General features: G+C 36.4%; 1 protein-coding gene across 2 annotated transcripts in view; it reads right to left on the reverse strand.

Annotated features, from left to right (window-relative positions):
- CNTN1 (contactin 1) overlaps nucleotides 1–26,489 on the reverse strand; it is a 99,178-nt gene that overhangs the window by 40,095 nt on the left and 32,594 nt on the right. For both annotated transcript variants that reach the window (XM_067314634.1, XM_013947787.1), the window contains exons 12-16: nucleotides 23,763–23,938; nucleotides 10,977–11,097; nucleotides 8,652–8,810; nucleotides 4,957–5,106; nucleotides 1,252–1,322 (exon numbers count right to left, since the gene is read on the reverse strand). In XM_067314634.1, coding sequence (XP_067170735.1) covers nucleotides 1,252–1,322; nucleotides 4,957–5,106; nucleotides 8,652–8,810; nucleotides 10,977–11,097; nucleotides 23,763–23,938 — 677 coding nt within the window. The remainder of the gene's footprint in view (nucleotides 1–1,251; nucleotides 1,323–4,956; nucleotides 5,107–8,651; nucleotides 8,811–10,976; nucleotides 11,098–23,762; nucleotides 23,939–26,489) is intronic.

The raw sequence follows: 26,489 nt of genomic DNA on the forward strand, positions 1-26,489 counted from the left end.
GTGACTTGTTAAAGCTTTTATGAGACAGCATTTGTCAATAAATAATAAAATAATCTAGGTCTTGTACAACTGTTCAGTGCCTGTGTTCTTATTTGTTTTTTGGTCTTCAAAGAATAAATAAAGACCAAAATGGAAACAATTTGAAGCCATCCACTTTCCAACCTATTGTTACTGGAACTGAGAAATAAACTTTTCAGTTTATTTTAACACAAGTGTAGCTCATCCTCTTCAGAAACTTAAGACCTTTTTTCTGTAGTTCAGTTCATTGCTAAAATACTTAGGAAGACCAAATAAGCATTTTGATTTGAATTAAAAAAACAAAACAAAACCCCCAAATCCCTTGGTCTAAAGATATGGCTGACTATTTCTGTGTCATACTTGAGAACCTTTCCAAAGAGGTATCAACCTGAAGTACAAAAAGAATGAAATATATATATTCATTAAAACTTGTACATTCATAAGGCAGATCCCTACTAAAACAATGAAATAGTTGCTGTTGTCATTATGTCATCTTTTCTTTCCATTATTTCTGTGATTTATTTTTTACCTCTCTCTTTTTCCCCCTTCTTCATTTTGCTTAATAGACAACCAGTAAAGAGAAATGAATGGCTTACAGATAAGGAACAAAGATATCAGTGAATGGAGGAATGGCTGAGCTGCGGTATGATGCAACATTCTTTTGTGTTACCACTTACATTAGCATAAAATAAAATGTATCAATTGTCAATATACAAGAAAGTCTACCTATTAATTATAATGGGTTGGTTTATAGAATGATGATGTAATTGTCCTTCTCTTTTATAAAGCCTATACATCTGTGCACAGAACATTAAAGTCATCATTAAGACTTTATACCTTTAATTGCATTTGAGTGAATCTTCATGCTGTTTAGATTGTAACTTCAGAACAAAAAAAGCCTTGAAGAAAGATACAATATGCAGCCTCTTCAAATGCAATTATATCAATGCATTATCACAACCTGTACCTCTTATGTTTCAATCTCTTCAAAACATATTCAGAGAATGAGTATGTTTTAGAGCATATTTTGGAAATGTCCAACACTTAAACATCTAAAATATCATATTCCCCATTCCTTTTAATGTGTTTTCATGACAGAAGTCTGAAAACCTACACATTGTGTTCAAATCTTGCATTCACAGGAGCCAGTGACAAACCTTCCACTGGTTTCAGCAGGAGCAAGATCAGACTCAAGGGACTATATGCTTCATGCCATCGCAGTGCAATACCTACCATCCACGTTATTGTCAGCTCTCGATTGCTTCCACCCCCTCCTCCAACATCAGAAGGAGCCACATTAGGAGCTAGAAAAACAAAAGAAACAAGAAAAATGACTCCAGAATACCCATTCAGTAAAAAAATCATTATTTACTTTTCTTTTTATTAGCAGGGCCAACAAGCACACGTGCCCACACAATTACAGTAATGATAGTCTGTAATAGCTGTGAGAGTCTGCGGTTTTGCCAAGACTAACGCATTGCTACTGTCACAGGAAACATGCCAGTTCTACTCATAGCTAGCAATCAATCATTCTTCTTTTTAACCATATTCTCTATAAATATTTAATTTATTATTCAGAAATGGAACACTCCTCATAGATCTTAAGTGAGGCACAGGGTAGTGTTCCCATGCTTCCTTACACACTGCTATTTTGAGAGCTCAAGCACCCAGGACTCGAACACGTATTTAACATAACAAACTCTGATTAGTTCCATCTATTTCAATGGATTTACTCACAATGTGTGAAATTAAACCCATGGATAAATCTTTGAAGTATTGGCATCCTGATCCTATTTTAATCCAGATTAGTGGCAGATGTCTTGTTGGTAGGCAAAGGTAGATATTCAGAATGGAAGCTGGATAGCAGTTAGAGTCATTGACTGATTGCATTTCATACTGATATCCCATGTAATGAAAGAAACCGTGTTGATTGAGAGATCAATATTAGTGCACAACTGAGTGGTAAAGCAAGATATTCTCAAAGACTTCATTACAAGTCATTCCTGTATTCTTATTTCTGTAAGACTCTGTCAGTACTTAAATTCTCTCAAATACAGTAAGCACCCAAAAATTAAATATAGGCATTTCCTAAGATATGCAGGGTCTTTTCTCTCAGAAGCTGATATACATAAAACATTTGACAAGAGCTGTGGAATTAGGAATGTTTTTGCACTAAATATGATGATTTCATTGCTATCCTCCATGTTTTTTTTGTACTGCTGTCTCTGCTGTCTCTCAATATTAAGGACACACAAAGTACCACTGAAAACTTAGGAAATGATGGTTAAGCTTGCCTACAGTACATTATATATGCCACAGGTGATCATGCATTAACTACATGCTCTAACTACATGAACATGTTTTTTTGTGTTAAAAATTCTTTTATCATCAGACATTTTGCCTACTACTCAGTGAACGCCACAAGATATTAAGAAGACAGTTCCTGTGTGCTGTCCCACTGTTAAATAAGATGCTCACTAAGGCCTTCTATTAGGGTTAACTTAGGAGAAAAGAAAAGCAGAGAAGAATTAATGCTTTTAGAAAAGAAAAAAAAAGTAACAAAAAATTTGAAACTGTAATCAGTATTTGGTGCATGGTGTGCACTATTTATTTCTGGCCTTCCAGAGCACAGATCACTGCAAAATGAGGCCAAACATATATATCATGGCAAATCAAGAGGAAGCTTTTTCCAGAATTATTACCTTATTACCCAACCTTATTATTACTGAAATATACAGAAGTCACCCTGTCTATTATGAGCTATCTAACTTCGGTACTAAGTTAGAAGCAGAGGTTTGCTAGAATGCTTATGTAGTCAAAGAAAAGATACAGGCTGCCAGAGAAGAAAAAAAGATTGGCTAAAGTCTTTTAAATCACCCTTTTCAGGAGTATCTCCCTCATTGTCTCTCCACTAAAACTAGGTTTTTAATTCAGACAGCAACACAATTCTGTAATGTGTCTAGAAGTTTCAATACACACAAGTAGCCTTTGACTAACTGAATTCCAAGAAGTCACAGTGAAATATAGGTGTTATTGAAGAAACAAGCAGATTTTATTAAGAAAGAAAAAACAAATCTTTTTTCCATAGCACACATCCTTAGCATGCTACTAAAAATATTAGTTACTAAAATTAAAGTTATATCCAAATGCAAAGAAGAGAGACTTTAGAACTGATAAAGACACTGATAACATTACAGTTTAACAAACATAATTTATCAGTGATACAGTGTAACAGAGAGGTTAGTTGCTGTGTAACACAGAACAGCTATTAAAATAATTACAGCATGTGGACATGGGTTGCTGTTTGTGCCATGAAATATTTACCTTCTTCAGGAAATGTGTCCAATAGAGGTTTACATGAAAACTCACACACAGTACTGGTTCTGTAGTATCCTGGAAGTCCAGACAGTGCAACCCTGTGAGGCTGCCCAAATCCTATTGCTGTTGCCCATAACAAATTCCAGCTCCTGGCAGGAAGGTGACTTGGACACAGAAGTTCATCTCTAGACCATTACTGACTTGCACTCTATTTTGGCATAGCAAGAAGTTCCCATGTTTTTGCCTAGGAAGGTGTGCACTAACATTTTGCTTTGTTTCACCAAAAATGTCTGTCACAGTCTGACAGAGATGACAATGGTGCTGGGGCATGAGGAATGAGTCAACTGACCACATCTTGCAAAAACATTACATCCTGCTACAAAAGATGAGGATATGCCATTTTTTTCAGGTTGGGAAGGAGATTAAAAGGAACTCCATGAATATGTGGCACACGGCAGACTGCAGGATGCTACCATTGTTCCACCTGTGAGCATTATTTTTGCCTTCTTTCAGCAAAGCAAAAATGTCTATTATGAGCCAGGCTCTCCAAGGAGCCTGAGTAGATTTCTCATTTAGATCCCTGGGCCTTGTTTAAATACAGCTGTTGAGTCAGAAAACATATAAAGCTAATAGCCAATTTTATAGGCAGTAATTTCCTTCTACTTTAGTATTAACATTTTGTAGAATTTCCTTCCCTGTCTAGATTAATTTAACCAATCTCTATTTCCTTTCCCCCTATGTAATATAATTTTTAATGGACCAAATGTGGGTCTTTTTTAATAAATGTTTTGAAATTTGCAATGCAAATAGATTTTATTTTGATAAAGCATATCTAATCAAAACAAACCTAGCAGGTCCAACCGTAAAATTTTATTCTTACATTTTGGTTTTGCATTTTTAGTTAAAAATCTCAAGCCATGGGACAACAGATTAAATGCTACTAAATTATAAATGGATTGGGGATGCAAATGGGTGCTAATATGTGTTAAGGAGGATATACTGATATACAGGCTTTGTTGGACACAGTCTTTCTGCAGTGACATATTACCTCCCAGAGCACTGCTGTTATCTCATTTTTACAGTCAAAATGGAATGTATTATCTTGAATAATAAGTACAACATCTAATTCCTCATTTTGGAGAATTCATTTTATAATGTACCTGCCTAAGCTTAAAGGATATCCTTAAATGGGTTCTGAGATTTTAACACTGAGCAATTAGACAGATAAGGGTATGTGTTGTGTTGGATAATGTCACATCTTTGACATGGAATGAGAAGACACCAGACCAAACCTTCAATCACAGAAGAATGGCATTATCCAGTTAAAACACACATCCCGTCCTGTATTCTTTAATTACAATACAAGTCAAAGAGCAACTGAACATTTTACTATTTCAAATATTTTCTATTTTGTTCTTTTTTTCTGTTTTGATTTTAGTGCATCTGGACAGTTTGGTATTTGCTTGCTACAGTGTATAGTAGTGGGTGGCCAGAAAAACATTTCCTGGGTTTGAATCTTTTAAAATCCTTTTTTCAAATAAAATTACAAAATGGATTAATAAAAATGTAAGAATATAAAGCACATTAAAAAAAAGAACTAGACAATTTCTGTCTACGTACGAGCGCCTTCTGTTCTAATTCTCTGTGATGGCATACTAGGTTCTCCTATCCCCAAAGTGTTTGTTGCTATTATCCGGAATTCATATTCCATCCATGGAATTAAATCAATCACTGTAGCAGCCTCCATATTTCCTTCAATATCTGATGGCTCTAAAAGAAATAAAAAATTGCTTTAGAAAACAGCATTTTTACAATAAGTTCAGCCAGTAATTTGGTTGATTTCTGCAAAATTGTCGCTACTCTGCATTCACACAGAACCAACGGAAGGAACATGATGTTATACACAAGTGATACCACATTTTACAAGGAGCACTCCTGGCAATGACTGGGTATTTGGAAACTATGACATTATCTTGGATAAACCTTTACAAGCCTGTAAGTTTTTTCTGGTATGAACTAACAAGAGAAATACATTTAACTACGAGATATCCTTATAGCGTAGTTGTAGAACTTCATTTTACCTACAGACAAATGCAACGAGAAATCTGGAATGCAAAAATAATAAAATAAAAATTCATGATATAGCCAAGGGATAGACATGTGCAAATGTAGGGATCCATCATAAGTGGATAAGGAGTGGTTTATAAAATGAGGTCAGATTTTGGTGCACCTTCTTAGTAGCATGTTAGGACTTGCTATCTAGTTCTGATTCAATGAAGATAGTGTTATTACAATTCCTGCTAAAAAGATTTATTATTCTCAAAAGGGTGAGTTTTTTTACAGTAAATGAAATGTGTAATTCTTGGGTCTCCTTCTGTCTACAATTCACAGACAGTAGGGATTGTTAGTCTGCAGCTGTAGGAAGACAGAGGTTTTTAGTTCCTTTAGTGAGCCAAGAGTTGTTTGTCAAATAAGAATCCTAGGTTCAGAGGGAGATGAGAAATGACATATTCTGTGCTGGGAAAGCAGCTAATGTGGAATTAAAATATGAGTGAATTGGCTGCAAAAAAAGTAATAGCAGAGTAAGCATTAGATCGTGAGAGAGCTTTCCTTTCCCTAATCAAACTTTTCATTCCAAAGCGAGGTACTGCAGAACAAAGAGAAGCACTCTCTATTTTCTTTCTGTTTGCCCACCAGCCTCCCTTATCTTTACACAAATTATTTTTCTGTCCAGTTAATAAAGCCATGGTGATCTTCCATGGTATCCAAGACATGATATGAATTTGTTGTTCCTTTTTCTGGACTGCTTTCAATCTCTTAATTTAATCTTACTGTGCCATCTTCTCAGAATAATCATGAATGATCAACATTGTGAGAATTAATCCTTCCAAAATGCTCTGATCCCCTTAACTGGAAGGAGCAACATAAATGTAAACAACGTATTATATAACTTATTCACACATATTTCCACATTGTGAAGTAGGACACACTTCTTTCATAAAGTACACTTGATATTATGCAACCTGAGATAAAGGATTTGGTTTGGGAAAAACAGTAATAGTAATAGTAATAACAATAACAATAACAATTCAGAAGTGCAATGCCAAAATGTATTTTTTGTTCCACACATTGAAAATTGAAAGCATTAAATAACAGCCTTAATCCTGATGAGAGATCAGTTTGGACTGTTTATCATGCTTCTTTCATGACAGTAAACACTGAGCCAAACTGGGAGGGGCCCACAAATGAAGTAAAACTTGCAGTAATGCCAGGAATGATTACTATGGTGACTTTATTTATTTTTTCAGGGAATCATCTATTGACCAAAATTACTCAACGTGGTTCATGAAATGATTTTGGAAACACTGAAATGGTTCATTTCAACTTTTTAGAAATGAAGTGTTTTTATCTTTCCCACTAGCTTCTTAAAACAGGAATTTAGGAATCTAGGTTCCTCCCTGTCCCACTCCAGATGTAAACCCCACTCAACGTGTCACAGGACAAGACTCACAGTTTCACTCTATGCCTTAATGACTGTCTCATTATTTATACAAAGCAGAAGAACTTTAGAGATGCAGAGAAGTGCATCCCATCATGCCTGAGCCTCAGCAATTAAGGAATCTTCCTGAGAAGTGAGAGGGCTTCAAGCATCTGCTCCAAATCAGAGGATCTGAAAACAGCTCTCATATCTCCTACACAAATGTTTCTAGTTCCAGAACCAGTCAGCACAGGAGGAGGCAATATCACAGCTGCCACCTCCTCTTTATGAATTCTGCTTGTATCTTTTCATGAACTTATCTTCTTCCCAAGTGTATTTTCTTTATTAAAAATAAAAAGTTCAAATGGAAATGAAGATAAGTTATTCTGGAAAAAAGTAAATTTGATTCAGTGGAGACTGATCTAAAGGGATTCTCCTTCTTGCATATATCGCCAGGGAAACAAATCATCAGTTATTTGAACAGCTTTAACTTTTGCCTTGGTTATTTTTAAAAAGTTCATAGAAATCTACTCTACAGAAATTACTTAACATGGTACCAGAGATAGGAAGGAACTGCAGGACATTCTAGTTCTGTTTTCCTAGCTACTTTAACATAAGCCATAAACTAATGCTGGTTGTTGGAAATAATTATATATGATAGAACTACATATTAAGGAAGAGAAATATGATTTAAGGCAGTCGGCCTAAAATTTTCACCTTTTTACTCCCCAAAATTCTCACTGATGTCACAGAGATTTTGAGATCAGTATGTCAAACTATTTCTTTGACATCTATCTCTGTAGTTTCAAAGGAGAACTTAAGCGAAAAACAATACCTGAAAGTATTCCTATTGTTAATATTAAGAAATGATGAGTATGTGATGCTCTAATTCCACAGAAAGGAACTTAAGTTATAATTTATTACAGTGGTATAATGAATCATATTTATGTGACAGTTCTGTATTGCATGTAGCAATGCTATCCATCATAAAGCATTCAAACATACTGCAGTTTTAGTCTTCAGCTCTCCTGTGTGTGGAAGAACTGTTTTCCCAGTTCAGAATCTGCACAGCTTTCTTCTTGGGCCAAAATTCTGCATATAAATAGTTCTTACTATTTCCATGATGTCGATGGTTTCATAGAGTAAATTGTTAGATATGCAGAGGAGAATATGACAGAAATATGTTACTTCAGCCCAGTGTAGCAATTTTTAATAATTGTAATAGTATTTTTAAAATATTTTCATAGTTTATGCATTTGCATTAAATTTTACAAAGATATATTATACATTAGCATGCCGTGTGTTCAGATAGGTGCCTCTTCAGCTGCAATTATGTGGCACAATGATGACATCCAGTGGTTAGAAGGATATTCTTAGCTATGTTTTCTCTAGGGGTGCCAGTTTTGATGCAACTGGAACTTGCTCTTCTCACAGGAAACATTAGACAATTTTGCCTGACTTTCAGCATAATCAATACAGAAATGAGGACATCTGTTTGTCATAAAATTATCCTTTAAATTTTTTTTATGATTCTAGTAGCTGATGTGGAATGTTTACACAACAAGGGAAGAGGTAAAACAGGAGGGGAAGAAAAAGCCCCTTCTTTTCTGTATATCTTTATATAAAGTTCAGGCTCTCCTAGTCTTTGGAACAAACCTGCTGGCAAAGTACTGATAGGACAGTACTGCTCACAAACCCTGTAGCAGACATTTATAGCATCCTTGGTTTCCTTTTATTGTGACTATTTTCTGATTAGCCACGTTTTCTAACAGCCAAGCCCTTTATAACCTATGACTTCATAATTTCTCGCATTACTCTTACCTGACATTACTCTTACCTGTTTTAGCATCTTTCCACTCTTCAGATAGAAAAGTTTTTGACTGGATAGTGTACTTAGAAATAGGGCTGTGATTGTCTGTTCCACGACTCCAGGTAAGTGCTACTGCAGTGTCTCTAATTTCTTCTACTCTTATACCACCAGGAGGGCCTGGAGGACCTGAGAAAAAAATTTCGTAATTCAATTCACAAATTACATATTCTAAAAATTAAAATTTCCTAACTTTCCTACTTGTATTGATCAGCTACGACATTTTCCAGTCTCACTTTCTGTTTAAGAATAGATTTGAAAAATATAATTAGTTTTTAATATTCTTCAGAGTGGTTCAGAGGATAACTGCATTTGCAGCTAAAAAATACCAAATGCAACTTCCATGGCTGCTGCCTCAGAAGTAATATTGGGATTTTCTTCAGTAAGAGGTGACACTTTTAACTGTTGCTGATCTTTTTAGAAAATCCAGTGAACTCAGAATCAAAAAAAAATCATAAAATCTTCTTTTCTAAATTCCACCTAATGATGATTTTATCACTAACCCACTTTGATTATACACTTTTGGTGGTCACATATTGGTTTCGACTGAAATTTATATGGAAATAATTAAATGCTTGTGACTTATACATGAGAAAAATCATACCTTGAAAGTATGATACCTTATCCTTCTACCCAGCAAGCAATCCCACTCTAAACCTTAAAAGTATTAAACTTTAGCTTGGTATCTCAAAGAATATATTGTTTAAAAAGAAATAAATATGATCATTTCACGCTGAAGGTACAAGCTGGCAAGAGGACCACTAGCTCTAAAGTACAGCCCATATACTGTGTTAACGCAAAGGTGAACTTGAGCCAATAAGCCCAACTGAAGAGAACTGAATCTCGTCAAGATGAGAACGGATCGAGGCTGGTCTTACACTTCTGAAGTGACGCTCGAACCTGCAAGCAGCAGCCACAGACCCCTCACCTAAGATGGACATCATTACCACTGAGACAGCCCAGTTCTCAAAGAAAAGAGGCAGCCAGAATTGCATTTCATGGGGATCCTAAGTCTCTCAGTATTTATTAAAATTGCTGCAAGTGTACCTCAAGGATCTGACCTCTGTGTGGACTTGGGGGATGAGGGAGTCACTAATTTCTGTGCCATTATTAGGAGAAGGCACTAAATGGGAATAGAGCTCTTCATTTTTTTCAGTAGTAGTATAGTTCCAGGCACAGATACAAAGACAGGCCACTGGAAATATTTAAATAAATGAGGCACTTAAGTGTAGCACCTCCAGAACATGATAGGAGATGGGCAATGATTCTTCAGACTGTAATTCCATTCAAGTCTCAAAAGTGATATCTCCATTAAAAATGGTTCTGTGAGATATTCTATTTCTATTGGGGACAAAAAGAAATGCCTGAAAAGCTTTGCAAATTTTTAATTATCTGGAACCATGTAATGCATCTTTTCAGAGCATAGTGACAAAAAGCTGGTCCTGATTAAATTAAGTAAGTTCACTGATATTAAGTGCAAAAATATTGAAGTTACAACATCCTCAGATGACAGAAATTCAGAATCAGGACACATTGCTATATGCTGCTATATAACATAACAGGAATGTGGGAAAAACATGGTAGCGATCCAGTCCCAAGTACAAATTATGTCTGCTTAGAAATTGTCAACACTACAGAGCATTAGCACTTCAGAACATGTTATACTTGGAGGCAAAAAAAGGAGTAAAATGCTCCAAGGACACAAATTAACACACCCCATTGAAAGTATGCACTGCGACATATCTTGTAGGATATATATCATATGAACAAGCACAGTGTTTTGAGACCACAGCAATACTTAAGGACAGAAGAATGAGTTAGCAATGGAATGGTAACATTAGCTCCAAATGTCCTTGTTTCTATCATTTGAAAACTAGGGTACTTTAAATGTAGGATTAGTTTAATATACAACAATTGAAACAATAAAGCATTACAGAAAATTAGAAGTGGCTGCTTAAAAATATTATACAATGGATAAATTGAAAGATACTTAAAAGCTATTTGGCTGTATATAATGGACACCAACTTAAACTATCTAAGAATTATTTCAGCATCAGGAAAATACACATAATAATCTTCATTGAATTTCAGGAGAGCACATGCTTATTTAGATATCTAAATGTTTGGAATATAATCAGCATCCTGAGTAGACTGTAAGGATTTCATATGATAATTTTCTTTCTTTTTAGTCTCTGTCATTTCTTGATGAGAAATAAAATATTCTAAACAACCAGAAACACTCTGCTTATCTAGATGAAAAACAGCAATGTTTTGCTTTTACCTGGAAAACCTTACCTCTTACAACAAGGTCAGCTGAAGCCGAAGAATTGTCAACAATTGTCTGTGCAGTGCATGTGTATCTTCCAGCGTGCCGCAGCTGAACGTTTTTAATGAGCAGTTCACCATTGGATTTAATCTGTTACAAAAATAGTACTTAATGAAACTGGCAAACATCCCTATATATCTCTGTGCTATCTATCTACACATATGTCCCAACTGATATATAGTGGTTGCTATTTCTAGAAAGCAAGTGTTTTCTTTGAGAACAGATCACCTCAGAGATATATTTGATTTGTATGACAGCTGTGGGAAGTGTCCTGTGTTTCTTGAAGAACTGTTGCTCTTTGCCAGATGTCTTAAAAATAAAAATGCTTTTTCACAAGCCAACATTACTATTTCAATGTTTGAAGCACATTTCTGAACATTAAATTTCATCAAAAATTTTTTGTAAATGGCAGTCAAATGGTTTCTCTATAATAACATTTGCTTTTCTATGCACATTTTTATTATAACCATATCATGGAGTCCTAATAAAGGACCAGAATACTGTTTTGCTTTTTCCCTTGCAAACCTAGAACAGTAAGAAACTTTTTATCACAGAGAGATTACAATCAAAGCCAAAATAAACACCAAATAAAAGACACTAAGACACTACACACATTAAAAGACAGAGACCACAAAGAAACAATAATAATCAACATGTGACCCAGTTTCTTAGAGAAAAGACTAGATTCCATTCTGCAAAATAGTGTTGGTAATGAAAAGGATAACTGCAGTAAATGTAATGGTAGGCACTAGTTAAACATACTGACTCACAACCTATTCTCAAATTACTAGTGTTATGGTAAATCAAGTCTAAAAAGAAGGCTGAAGGAGGGTGATGAAGCATATTTGCAATGGGTCGTACAACACTGGAGAAAGTGTGAAGGCGCTTGCTTGAAGACCTCAGTGTGAGAACTGGAGGATGGTTTGAGGGCCCTGCGAGCATCCCCCTCCTGGACGTTTGGCTGCTGGGGCTCAGGGCCAACTCCAACATAGCGCAGCTGGGGGCTGCCCCTTCCTTTGGTGACCCTGGACAGATGGCATGAAGCCAGCACCGCAGGGAGGCCTCGGCCAGGACTGATCCCTCTTCCCATGGGAGCTGCTTTTAAGCTAACCCTTTACTGTTTTGCCCCCGCTGTGTCACAGCCATGCCTGTGCCTGGCCATGGGCCCAACTGATCTGGACCTGGACCCTGACTTCCTGACTGGTCTCTTGGCCTGACCTTGGGCCTGCCTCCTCGCTATGGACTTGCCCGGTGGTCGCTGGGCTGTGTCTGACCCTGGTAACTGTCACTGGACCTGCCCTGCTGACTGTGTCATCCCCCTCAGCTGGCCCTCGCAGCAACCAGTGAAATGGCATCAAGAACTTAAGGGAAACAATTTAATATTGAATAAAAATCACAGAATCATCAACTCAGAAAAATTGAAGTTGGAAGGGACTTGCAGAGATCATCTAGTCCAAACTCCCTGCTCAAAGCACAGTCAATTACAGCAGGCTGTTCAGCCATGTCCAGTTGGGTTTTGAAAATCTTCAAGGACAGAGACTCCACAACCTCTCCGGGCAACCTGTTCCAGTGTTTCACTGCCCTCACAGTAAAAATAGTTTTTCCTATGTTTAAATGGAATTTCTTGTGTTTCAGTTTGTGCCCATTGCCTCTTGTCCTTTCTCTGGGCCAGAGTCTGGCTCTGTCTGCTTTACTCCCTCCCCTCAGGCATTCATAAGCGTTGATAAGGTCCCCCTGAGCCTTTTCTTCTCCAGGCTAAAGTCCCAGCTCCCTCAGCCTCTCCTCATACAACAGATGCTCCAGTCCTTTAATCATCTTAGCAGCTCTTCACTGGACTTGCTGCAGAATGCCCATGTCTTTTTTGTACTGGGGAAGCCAGGACTGGACCCAGCACTCCCAAGAAGAGTGTTCCTCTCTAGAGAAACTCCAGAGTGTTTCTGGAGAAGGAACTGAGACTGAGAGACACGAATATTAAAAGCGTCTGTTAATGATCAAAGACCTGTAAGTTGACTAGGTAAAAAGCAAAATGTATGTTCTGACAACATGACAAGCTCTTACAGCAAATTTCAAGCTCTTGCTTTGAAGGTACAAAGAGTTAAAACCTCTTAATGGAGCATATGTAAGAATTTTCTACCCCAACTCCACCCCCGAAACATATTCTAGGGTTTAATTATTTTGCAGGAACAAACAAAAAGGAAAAAAAAACCAACAGCTTTATATGGACACTGGATAGAAAGTGTCTAAATGGTTACATTTGGAGAAAAATATACAGCCATGTTTTCAGATGGCTATAATGCCCGCTATCTGCAGCTGCCTGTGGTCATACAGATATGCAAACTGAGTAAAATATTATTCTCCTATGACACTTCTGCAAACCCACTGAGTAACACTAGATGTACACCTGTAAAACAAAGAGCAGAACACAGACCACTACATATACCACAGCTATTCTTAATGAAAAACACTTTTTATATTAAGAAATACATTTATACAAATGTTTAAAAATAACACATTTGAAATATTTTATCTATTCTGCAGTTTATTCCAAAAAGGATTACTAGGCTAAACCTCAGGGTTATACATGTGCTAGTCTTCAAAGTATTTTTAAAAAAACTCAGTCATCCTCTCAAAAATATATCTGACTGCTTTTATAAAAGTCAAATTGTTTCAAAACATTAACAGATGGATAAATCAATACCACACTACACCAAAAAGGGCAACATTCACATTTCCTAACTTACTCCACATTGTTTTGAAACTTCATCTTGTTATAAAAAACAAACACTGAAATAGCTCTCTGCAATCCTGAAACCTTCACAAGAAGGAACAAAGGAATTTAGAAGCAAAATGATATGTGAAAAAGAAATTACTGAATTTTTAAGTGTAAGAACTAGTGTTTTCATCACTGAGAACAACAAAAACCTTCAGTACTACATAAAATATTAAGAGATACCATTAATGTCTTTAGACATTTTGAAAGAATGAAATAGAACTAAGTCATCCAGCTTATCTTTCCTGATTGAAAATGAAGGAAAAAATAAAAATAAAGTTTAAATCTTTTTCAAATATTCTGAAGCTACATTGCCAGTTGCAAGTGTCTATATTTGGAGGGAGATTAAAATAGCCAGACGAAACTATCCTTGTCTTTTCCAAACTCGGGTCAGGATTTTGGGTACCAATTGTCAAATTCTGCAGACATAAACTTTCAGCACAAAATGAAATCTATGAAAAACAATTTTTTAGACTAACATCAGAATTCATCTCTTTAAGAAATTACTGAGATAAAGAGTTGATTGGATAAAAGCAAGAACTCAGCACATAAGGAAAGAGTTCTCAGTTCTGCCTAGCAATATTTCATTTGATTGTCAAGTAATATCAGAGAGAAATGCAGGTTATCCTGTACCAAGTTCATGTGACACAAGTGCTATTGTAATGATCAAATAGATGAGTTGGATCAGTGACCGATCCAGTATATGAATGCTAGTTTTCTTGATCTATTTCTGGAACACTTTTTTCTTTTAACTATTACCAAACTATGTCCACATTAAGACATACATGTATTAGCATGTTTCACTCAAAACTAATATGACAGGCCTTTTAGTTTAATTTGCCAAAGTGAAAGTAGGATACAGACAAGACATGAATCCAGAGCAGCAGCATTTGGTTTTTGTTACATTTTATTCATTCATGAGAATTCCACGGGGATTGCCCTTGAGGACACCATCCTTTGAAAATCTATGGGGATTACTACGTAAAAGAATACAGGCTGGCTGGCTGACTAACCACATGTAAGCCCTTTTCATCTGTCATGGGCTAAGCAATGCTGTCTACAGTGTTCAGTAAGGAAAATCAGGTCAGTACTTCAGTGGGAGTAGGGCAAATACCTGCTTCTCTGTCCTCAAAAAAAAAAAAAAAGAAAAAAAAACAACAAAGAAGCTGCAGAAGTTCAGACTCCTGGAATTTTCAGTTCCTGGATTTTTGGTTTGTTTGTTTTTGATTTAATAAAAGCGAGAACCAGTTCTCTACTTTAGTACTCTGTATAAACCTTTAGTTTATTAGCACTAATTGCCATTCTAGAAAGAACCATAATGTCTGTGAATCTCTGAGTATTGCTTGCAATTTGATCTGCAAATAAACATAAGCAGGGTTGGTCCAAACCAATAAAGTCTGGAAAATCTGCATAGTTCAGAATACTCATGATGATATTATTACTTCAATACAAATGATTTATAAATCCTTAATAGTCTTAGTAGTCATTAATTCCTATTTTAGCACTTTAATTAAAGCACTTCATTATATTTATTAATCGTGTGCCCATACAGTTGCTAACATTAATTTCCCTTATGGGCACTTGGTTGTGAAAATCTAAATGATGAAAAACAGATGCAAAAATGTAATGTAATGCAAAAATAAACTATCCATAGACATAGTATTGTATCCTGTTGGTTCAGAAGCTCTCCTGGAGCAAGGTTTTAGGCAGTTGGTGATAAAGCTTTCCATACTTCATAAGAAGCCTAGGTTCTTGGTGGCAAAAGAAGAGCTTACAAAGCACATAAAGAACATGGGCATCAGCAGATTCTGTCCACAAATTAGATATGAAAGCACTGTATGTTTTCATTCAAAAACCTCAGCTTGGCTGAGTTAAAAAATGCCTTCCTTAATACAGAGAAAACTGAATCACAGACTGGAAATTGTGATAGAAGTATTCAGGGATGTTCCAAGTGTATCTGTGGTTCACCACTCAGATATTTTTCAAGTTTAAAGCTAAGACTTTCATCATATGAAACCTATATTTATGCTCTAATAGTGATGTCAAAAATAGCACTGCATGATCTGTTTCTAAGATCTCTTCTCTTTTGACACTCACCTTTGCCAGTGCATTAAACTACTAAAAGCTATCAGAAAACGTCTCTATGTGATTGAAAATGAGTCACAGGGACTTAGTCTTTTGACTGAAAGCACTATCCTCTCCTGTCAGGACCTCAGAGACAGTGAAGGACCTTATGTTAGCATGAAGCTAACAAGCCCTTTGTACTAACAGAACTCACTTGGTAGAAATCAATGCAGTTCTATGGTCTGGATCCTATTCGTGGAAGAGCTTATCTCACTTTGTTTCATAAGCCATAGCTGGCATAAAACTGTGGGTAAATAAAAAAAAAAACAGCAGGCTAATGGACAGTCATTCCCACTGAAGAACCTCTTCCTTCAGTGACCTATATTTGTATGTAAAAGAAGTATGGTGCTAATTCTACCCCTGAAATGTGGACTGGGAAATATTTCCAACAAATATATTATTCTTCCCCATTTAACATTCCACTGTGAATGCCTTGGGATACTATGCTTTGTACCGGCGCCCCTGTTATTTCACTTCCAAGAGCAAAAAAAGCTTAGGTACTTGTTCACTTATACTCATGGCTCACGCTCTTATGGCTGATGATGCAAATCCACAATAAACTGCAAGCTACATTTCTATGAGTACCACTGAACACATCTGGCTTTCTGAGCTCCTGCTTATCGAACCAGGCATGGTACATGGATTCTGGCAGTTTGTGAAATCTCAAAAGCACATAAAATTACAGTGAACTGATTTTTAACGGTATTTTCTTCTTCTTTCTAGCACAGTAGTTGGCATATGTCTTATTCCTTCTAAATAGACTACACTTCATTGTGCTGGAAATAGCACTGAGGATTAATAATAGGTTTCCTCAATGACTTCTGTCAGAGCTAACTGCTTGTTGGCTTCACCCTCAGCACTACATCTTCTGCTTTCCTTCCCCTGCTTGCTTTTAATCACTGACTCCATCCTTCTCATTCCATGCTCACTATGTTACCATCAGGCTCTTTCCTCTAAACTTTACCCAAAACCTAGCCAAAATATGTGACTCACTCATGTCTGGAGTGTCTCCCTAATAGGTTAAGGCACTGAAAGAAAATTCTTGAGACAGTGCCTCTGAAGAGTCTTGGGACTCCTTTTCAGAAAAAGCAGTGGCTCAGCTGATCTAGTTGGCCATGCTTTGTGAACGATCATCTGTCCCCAACAAACCATGCTGAATGAGCTCACTATGCCTCTGCTCCCAGGTTTTGTGCCAATCCATACAGCCTCTTCTTCCTCTTCAGTGGGTAACTGAGCTTTGCTATGTACATATTATTTTCTTTCTTCTTCTTCAGTTCTCCTCCTAAACTTTCTGTTGATTTCCTGTCCTATAACTGTAGCTACACTCAATACTCCGTAAGGAGGGTTACTGGGGAAGTGGTTAAGAAAAATTAAAATGAAAAGCTTTCTATCTTTTCTGCTGCAGAAAGCTGTGAACTGCACAAGGAGAGATTTAAGCAGTAAAACTAAGTGTCTATTCAGTAATCTGTTGAAGCAAGAACATACAGTAATACATCTTTGTCTACGACGTCCAGCCAAGGAACTACCATTCTCTGCAAATTATAATATAACTTACAAAAAACAAGCAGATATTAAGCTCTACTTCTCTAATAGGATTTTTATAGTCCAAATTACTCTCTATAGTTTACAAAAACTTCTGTTATACAGAACTTTCCTTTTTGGCAAATGGTGTCTCCATTCTAGGGTTCATCTCACCTAATTTTAGACATCTATAGTGTGGATGTTGGTGTCTGAACTAACCACCTTTTAAAAGCAAACAAACAGGCTCTTCCAGGTGTGATTTACCTTAATGTCAGGTAGCTTTCGCCACTCATCTCCAGGGTATTACGAATGTGGTCCTAGAAGAACATGCAGCTTTCTGTACTTTCTGACTATGGATAAGGTAAGCTGACTCATATTTGCATAAGCAAAAAAAACTTTTCAGAATGCAGTCAAGTCAATGCTGTTGCAGGTTAACTGCACTATGGTTGCAGAGACACCAGAGGTAGTTATGCACAGACAGGACTCAGAAGCAGTATAGCTATTTCAAAGCAGAACAGAGCCTGAGCTAACAAGCCCTGCCAGTTCTGCACTAAACACGTTTGCATGTCTTTGGGGAACATCCCTGAACCTGATAATACTGCAGGACACATGCAAAAGCCTGACTTCATAGAGTCAGCTTGGATTCAGCAGCTCTTAATTCCAGTGCAGGAGCAGTCTTGACACTGAGGTGTGTCAGCACCACCTTAAACAACACTCCTCATTCTGCACGAGCTTTTTAGTTGGATGCAATGCTACACAACACCAGCACCTCTCTAGGCCTGGGAACTCCTCAGCAAAGATTCCCCATCAATTCTGTGGAAAGTCCATCATTACAACTGCTGGTAAGGTAAATAATTTCTAAATGTTGAAAAAAAAAAAAAGATTATGAAATGATTTTCCAGTTTCCCAGAGCATTAAAGTTCCTTTTTTCAGGGAACTTTTTTTTTTCCCCAAAGTTTTATCAAAACAGGAGTGATACTCTTTTTAAAATTCTTTTCTAAAATGACCTCATTCTTGCTGGTACCAGGCTACCTTAGCTCTGTTTTTCAAAGACAAGAGCCTCTGCTTATGGTGGAAGGAGCTGATATTACATAATACAAATGCTGTGCACCACCACATAAAGGTATTGACTGAGCAGAAGACTGCTGCCACCTGCTTTCAACGCTCAATACCATATTTCACACATTTTAGTTAACTATATGTTTTTTTACACAATTATATTAAAATATCACACAACCACACAACAGTTGAAGCCAGAAGGGACATCTGGCAGTCCCTAGTCCTACCTCCCCTCTCAAAACAGGGTCAGCTGGAACAAATTGCTCAGGGCCTTGTCCAGTCCAGACATTTTGAATATCTCTAAGGAAGCAGACTCCACAGCCTTTCTGGGCAACCTGTTCTAGTGTTTGACCACTCTCATAGTAAAAAAAAAAAAAGTGTTTTCTTACTTTTACGTCGAATTTCCTGTTTTTCAGTTGGTGCCCATTGCCTGTTGTCCTTTCTCCTCCCACCAGGTATTTATACTCATCGATAAAATCCCCCCAAGCCTTCTCTTCTCCAGGCTAAATAATCCCAGCTCCCTCCAGCTCTCCTCATATGTTACATGCTCCAAAACCTTAATCAACTTAATCTGTTTTTGCTGGTTTTATTTAGTTTTTGCAAAGGGAAAAGGAAATCAACATCTCTAGGAGAATTGCTTTTTCAATAAATTATGATCACAAAGCAGCATTAAGCCTTCTAGCTACTTGATGTAAAAATAAGGGTAACACATTTTGTGGTATGGAAAAAACACATTAGATGCCAAGAACAGAACTTACAAACAAATTCAGGAAAGTACTTAAAATGATCCAGAGAATGCATAATGGGGTGATATAAGCCTGCATTTGGTAGTTATGAAACAGACTCAGGTACCCAAACACAGTTGTTTCTTTATGTTCTTTTGACGATCTCATTGTTAATATGAGACTAGCAAGTAGCCAGTAAAGTGTCTCTATGACAAAGCCATCTTCTTGCCTTGCTGTACCATCATCACCACCGCCTCTTTCTTGGAAATGGCTAAAAGGTCCTTAGATCCACAAACAATCTTCCATATTTTAATTCTTCCAAAAGAAATTTATTTGCCAGGAGGCCAAGTTCCTACATATGTGTACTCCAAGTTAATTTAACTTATTAATGATAAAATGATGATAAAAATATCAATGTTTCAGGTCCGCTGATATTGCTTAACACAACTCATAGCTAACTTCACTTTTCCTTAAATCAAAAAATAATTAACAATGTAGCAAACACAGGAATATTGATAGTTCAGAAAATATTTTAAAGTTTGTGTGCATATCTACATGTGACTAAGGCTATTACAGTCTACATTTGGACTCTTTTTAAGTGTATGTATAAGTTTCTGAGTTTCTGACTGGAATAAGCTAAATTATGGAGTTCCTTTTCCTGACTATCTATACACATGAATTAGTGTGTTTCAAAAGACTGTAAAAGTAGAATCATACATCTTCATTTTCAGATACTTTAGAGAATATTTGGTAAAAAAATCAAAACAATATATTTATTTGCATAGTGCATACTAAATTTTAAATGTATGTTAAAAGTAAGCCTATCAATCTTTAAATATACACAGCAAAAAGCAATTCCATAAATAAGAAATGACAAAACATCAGAGGTTTCCAGATTACTTCAAGCACTATATCTCTAAGGGTCTTGAAAGGATATGTTAATATTTAGCTCCTCAATCAAATAATCAGAGGAACAACCATACATGAAGTTAAACACAATCAATTTAATAGTAAAATTTAGAAGACTCCATTTGACAGCTGTTCCTAAAACTGCATACTAAACAATTACTATTTTTTTTAAATTTTAAATACCACTGTCATATTTGGCCATGTGAAATCAAAACAGCACTGACAAATCTTCTTTTGAGAAATGAGTTACAACACTAATGTAATGCAAATTAGTTTTGCCTTCAGCAATTGATGGAGCTACCAAAGCTTCCATTTAAAGAAAAAAGGCTTATGCAGGTATTCACATGAATTTCATTAGCATTCCATTATGTGTATGTAACAACAATATTAGTATTATTTTGAGAACTGAAGTACTGTGTCTATATCAAATTTCAGTGTGTTAATCTGTTTGTCACTATAAATTAATAGCGATATTATCAGGAAGACAGATGCGGCTTCTTCATCAAGAGGAAATTACAGAGGGTATGAATGATACATCCAGTCATTGTAATATTCATGATGGGATATTTTTTCTTTTATGCTTATAAAGAGCTGTGTGGCAACCGCAGTGCTTCAAGCACAGCAGTTCGGGCTGCTGCTGTCTAATGCACAACAGATCACCCCTTTGCACCTGAGAAAGTCTGAGCAAACCTGCCACTGAGTGACTTGAGCTGAGAACAGCAAGAGGGGTCTAAGATGTAGTTAGGAGAAAATACCTTTGTTCATACAGTTAGAAAAAAAAAAAAAAACTTAATGTAAGAATAAGCTAATAAATGAATGAAACAGAAATGTTGAAAGTGCACATTCCTCTTAATTACATCCTATATAAACATTTGTAGTGAATTTCTTACATTTTAAAAAATTCTCCTACGTTCATTATTACTATATTATAAGTGTTGAATCCCAGAATAATGACAAATCTCAAATCCAGAGGTGGAATGCAGTCCTACTGCCCCCTTCTGTACTGACTGATGAAGACTGAGCTGTCTGTGGAAGAGGAACAGAGATTATCTGCACTTGCTTTGCATTTGAAAGCCCAGAAATGAGGCTCAGGAATGTGTATGAAGAAGCTGCCTCTACTTCAGTCATTTACACCTATATTGATTGAGCACAAAAGGAACTCAACAAAACACAAAATAGCCCTCATGAGGATAGAGTTATACACTGACAAATAAATTAACTGATGTTTAGATTTAACCTACTTAACTTTAAGTATCTAAATGAATTAAGAGTTAGTCACCCTTCAACTGCTGCTACATCCTATGGGGTATATCTCAATAATCTATGGGAAAAGGCAGTTATTTCCACCACAAGAATCGACACTTACATGAAGTGAACCACCCTCAGATTTGTGTGTGTCTCTCTCCAGCCCACAGAAATAAGCCAGGCTGATTTGTTTTTTAAAAAACAGCACTTCAGTATAGTGTTTAAAATATTGTGAATTAATCAGAATTTGGGATCAGGAGGTCCAGAACCACTGGCTATCTCTGAAAGATGAAACAGGTGACTGGGGATCTAAATATCAACTTTAGAGAGACTTATGCTTTAGACACTTGCTGAAACCTGTATTTGGCCACCAACTTGTTCACTTGAGTACTATGCTAGAAAGTGCCATAAAACTGGGATTAAATTTCAGAATTAATTTTCTAAATGATTTATCCAATTTCCTTTTATTTTTATTATTAAGAGCAATACCCAAAAGTTTATGCCACTGGAAGAAAAACTTTTGTTCAACACATGATCTATGGATGGAGAAAGTTTAGTCTTTCTTCTCTTGCATTACACAGTCCAGGATAAGCTCAGGTAAAGGCATTTTCGTCTTTCTTACACATCAAAATCAATGATTCATCTACTCTTTCAGTCTGATTTGCTATTTAGTGAAATGTAGCTTCTCTGTGTGACTTCTGTCAAGAGGCTAAAAGCAATCGACTAAATAAAATTTGACAAAAACAGGACTGGTTTAATTTGTTCTTTTACAAGGAATACATTCAATGGAGGGATCTTCTTTACTCTTTCAGCTCTTGTTTTGACTGACAATCAGATTCATTTCTGCTTTTATCTAAAGAAAAAGAATGCCATTATGAGGCTGTTCAAGCTTCTGCAAGGTACTCCCATGCACTGAGTACTACAGAAGTGCAAATTTAAACCTATCAATAGCGGTATGCTTGGCAGCCACAAACAGGAAATTTTCTGGATGGTGTTAGGGTAGATCTACACATTTTGTAATTTCTAAGGCAACACAAAGTACACTTTTCAAATTGCTTAGTACCCTGCTGCTGAGTTTGGACACAGGCTTTGTGATGTTTACTGCCCAAAGGGCTACACGTCTTTGGGCTTCAATGTTTTTCAGCTGGTCTTAGCATACACTACTCCTGGCTTTTTGGACGAGGACTTGCTCTCTCACCGAAAGCGAGCAGTGCGCCTTCTCAGGAACCTTCAGAACAACTCAGCAAATGAGCAGGCTAAGGCAACTCAGTCACCCCAGAGCACTGGTTTGCTCCCAATTAGGCTGAAACAGTTATGCCGGAAATATCTCCTGATGTGGAGATAAACAGATATGGAAAAATAAAGAGAGAAAAAGAATCTCTTGATTCGTGGAAAATCAAATAACACTGCAGGTCTAGGAAAAAGACTTTGTAAGCTGTACTGTTAAGATAGCTAATTTTGAAGGTGGAGCAGAAATTGACCAATGGCCGCATGGTTCTCAGAAGCTACGGATGGCTTCAGCAGCCTCTTCCCTCCAAATACCCGGCTTCTTGGGGGAGCATTAAAATGTGCCGGCTTGAAGATCGAGAGTATAAATTTTACGATACTGAAATTAGAGCTGATCTAAAATACAGTAAAGAGTTTGTATCTATATTTGAGGATTTTTATATCATTTAACCCCAGAACTGCAATATAAATATATATACGTCAGCAACAGCTCTGAGGTTGTTGTTGAGTGTTAGTTAAATTATGACACCATTAGACACAACCAAGAAGGATTTCTACTCAAGTTTGCTTGCAACTAATCTTGCATAAGTCTGATATAAGACTATAAAGAGATAACCATACATGTGAACACAAAAGGTCTATGATTCCTCTTCCTATGTGCCAAAACAAGCATTTTTGTATTAGCTTGTTTAGCCTTCACACTAACCTTTCTTGCTCAGTATTTACAGACTGTTTGACTCCTACTCACCATCTGGCCTAGTCTTGTGCCAAATTCCAGAAATTTTTTTCAGAAAAACATGGGCAAGTAAAAATGAACCCATATGCATGCATCCTTTCACAAGATAATATGTTACTTGCTTACCAGCTATATTCATTATTCAACATTTGGACCTCAATATTTTTCATTTCAGACACTACAGTCATCAGAATGGGATTCAGCTCAGGTACCAAAATACTTAAGTCAATTCAGATTTCTGAATTCAGGTGTCTACCTGTGAGCATCTTGCATATCTGTCTGTAAGGTGTCTAAATTGTAACTTTATTTTATATGCTTAGCCTACTGCATTTTTCTAGACATAAACCAATACAGTAGAAAAAGTAAAACAGAAAAGACAATTATTCATAATAAAGAAAAGTAGGCTTCCACAAATTAAATAAGATCTATAGTATCTTACCATAACATTCCTTTCATAATGTTCGTGTTCTTTCTCAAAATCTATTACAAAGCCATTTAGAGACCAAATAAATGTGAGGTCCAACGTGGGATCATGGGATGCAATACATTGCATGGTAGCATTCTCTCCAACGGTGACATCAACATTCAGTGGAGCTAAAATAATCCTTGTAGCCTCTGTGAAGTTAACAGCAAACATGGAAAATTCCAATAAATAAATGTTTATCCAAATGTAAGCCCAGACTGATAACTGCTTGATTGTACATGAAACTCTTCCCCCAAACTCTGGTTTGCATGTTATTCACGCAACTACATTTCAAAAGACCAAACTAAAGAGAACAAAGAAAATACTTTTACAACTGAAATGCCTAACTTGTACTTAGTTATTCCTTTAAAATGGCTATGTTTCACTCTCTGGTCCATATTACTGACTATGTAAAACTATTTTTATTCTTTGATAATCTCTCAGGTAGATGATCAATCTTCTGTCAATTATTGTGTTGTTTCCTTTTTTTTAATAATAATATTTCTTATTTTTTAAAACCTGTCTCTTTAACAAATGGGAAGTTCTGCACAGTTGTCAGGCTGAATGTGAGATTTCCATTAGAGCACTGCAGAGACTGAGACTTAACGTATTTAGTGAGAAAAATATTAAGTATATATAACAAACCATGCAGATAGCTACATGAGGAAATGAAAGAGGAAAGAGTAGAAGAAAGAAGAAAAGGAAGAAAGGAAGAAAGGAGAAAGGAAGAAAGCTGTATATGCCCCAGAAATGTTGCTTATCATTACAGAAACAAAAAAAGGCAAAGACTTCATGATGCTTCCTAGACATCTTAGTACGTGCACCTAATTCGTATGGCAAATTAGCAACACTGTTCTGGAAGGGACTCACTGGATCAGTGAGACCTGTTCCTTTGCTGTCAAATACGATCATAAAATAAAAACCCAGAGAGTATCTACTCATCACTTCTTGACATACAATGTCTTTCCCACAGATACGAGAGTGGGAGTAAGATGCTAAAACCTGGAAGATAATGAGCCACAAGAAAAGGGCTATTGCCACTAGTTAAGATCTAGGTTCTAGCAGAGGAATTGCTATGCAAAACTCCCAAATGCTCCCAGGTAGCACACTACACGCCACCACACACAGGACAGCAACAATTCCAAATGAACCCAATATTTCTCGTCAGTCTGACTTGGAGAAAACTCTTCCCTCAGATCCTAGTCTAGCAATCCAAAATCTGTTTAATCCTTAGCATATGAGTATGGCACAAGAACTGGATATCTGAGAATGCAATATCTCATTGTGCATCAGAGCAACCTGTTCACATCTGATCTCTAAATTCCTAGCTATGAGAACAGGCCTTAGGATACCCTGGCAGAAGGAGGTATTGCATTCTAACGTCGTGGCTGTATGTTCAGGACTTGGCTCTATCATCAGTAATTTTCTAGAAGTTAACATAAAGTCTTCTATCAGTCTAAGGAGACCCTGAAACAGTGGTCTAGAGGCAGCAAACAAACGGCTTATGGGAAAAATCATCACAGTCTACAGTGCCTGTCAGCTTTAGTTTTAACTTTTTAATTTCCTGTAGTCCTTAGCAATGTCTGAGAAGTTTTACGGGCCACACACAAAGTGTTTGAGAATACCATTTTCAAAGCATTGTTAGTCAGCCATCATCCTTGTCCACAATGTGAAAATAATTCTGAAATATGCCATCTGACCCTTCTGTTTCTGCTGTGAGATCAAGGGAGGCATCTTAGTCTTTCAGTGTTCCCTTTTAGATGAACCACAGCAGAATACTCCAGGATTTAAAAATTCTTTACGACTAGTTTATACAGTTTATAAACACATTTTAAGTGTTTCATCATGAGGCCTTATTATGTCAAAGTTCTTCCTGATTGTTGAAGGTATGGTACAATGGTTAAGGGGCTGTATTTATTTACATCATCTTTCAAAATAATTAAATGGCTGAGTGAAATATTTAGACATATAAAACTGCAAAAGATGACAAAAAGTAACTGCAAACATTAAACAAATCTGATTAATCAAAATAAAATCTTACAATACCCTCTCATTTGATATAATAAAGCAGCCACAAAAATGCTTTCATATGACCTGCTGATATAGATTAATTCTTACATTAGCACATTAATATTGTGGTATTGTGCTGCCACATTCAGCATGATTTTTGGAACAGACTTTAAAAAATACATTTAATAAATGATTCTGCTACTATCAGTGAGACTTTTGGATGCTTGGCAGGCATAACTGTTCATGAATGCCATATTTCCTCTCTGTGTTCAACGGATATTTAATTATTTGACATAATATTTAAAATACACAACTAAGGATATCAGTATTTAATTGGTAAATATTAATATCCCCAAAAGAAGGGAATACAGTAGTGCAATTATATGACTATATGCCCCTGCCTCACAAATATAATGGATGTTAATTTAACTGCAATGCTTTCAGTCTTGCAAGTCTCAGCTCTCCCCATAAAAAAAAAAAAAGAGAGAAAAATTAAAGAAGGACAATAAGAGTCCCATTGCTCTGAGTCATGGCCCCAGAATCATGGCTTCATTCCTCTGTTAGAGCTACACTACCAACCTGAGTGATTGCATCAAAATGTGCTATCTGAATTGATGGATCAGATTTTATAATCTCTTACAGAAGAATAAACACTTAAAACTGAGATACAGTCTCTGAATTGGTGCAAACATA

The sequence above is a fragment of the Apteryx mantelli genome, chromosome 1 (genome assembly GCF_036417845.1).
Source record: "Apteryx mantelli isolate bAptMan1 chromosome 1, bAptMan1.hap1, whole genome shotgun sequence".
NCBI classification, from domain to species: Eukaryota; Metazoa; Chordata; class Aves; order Apterygiformes; family Apterygidae; genus Apteryx; species Apteryx mantelli.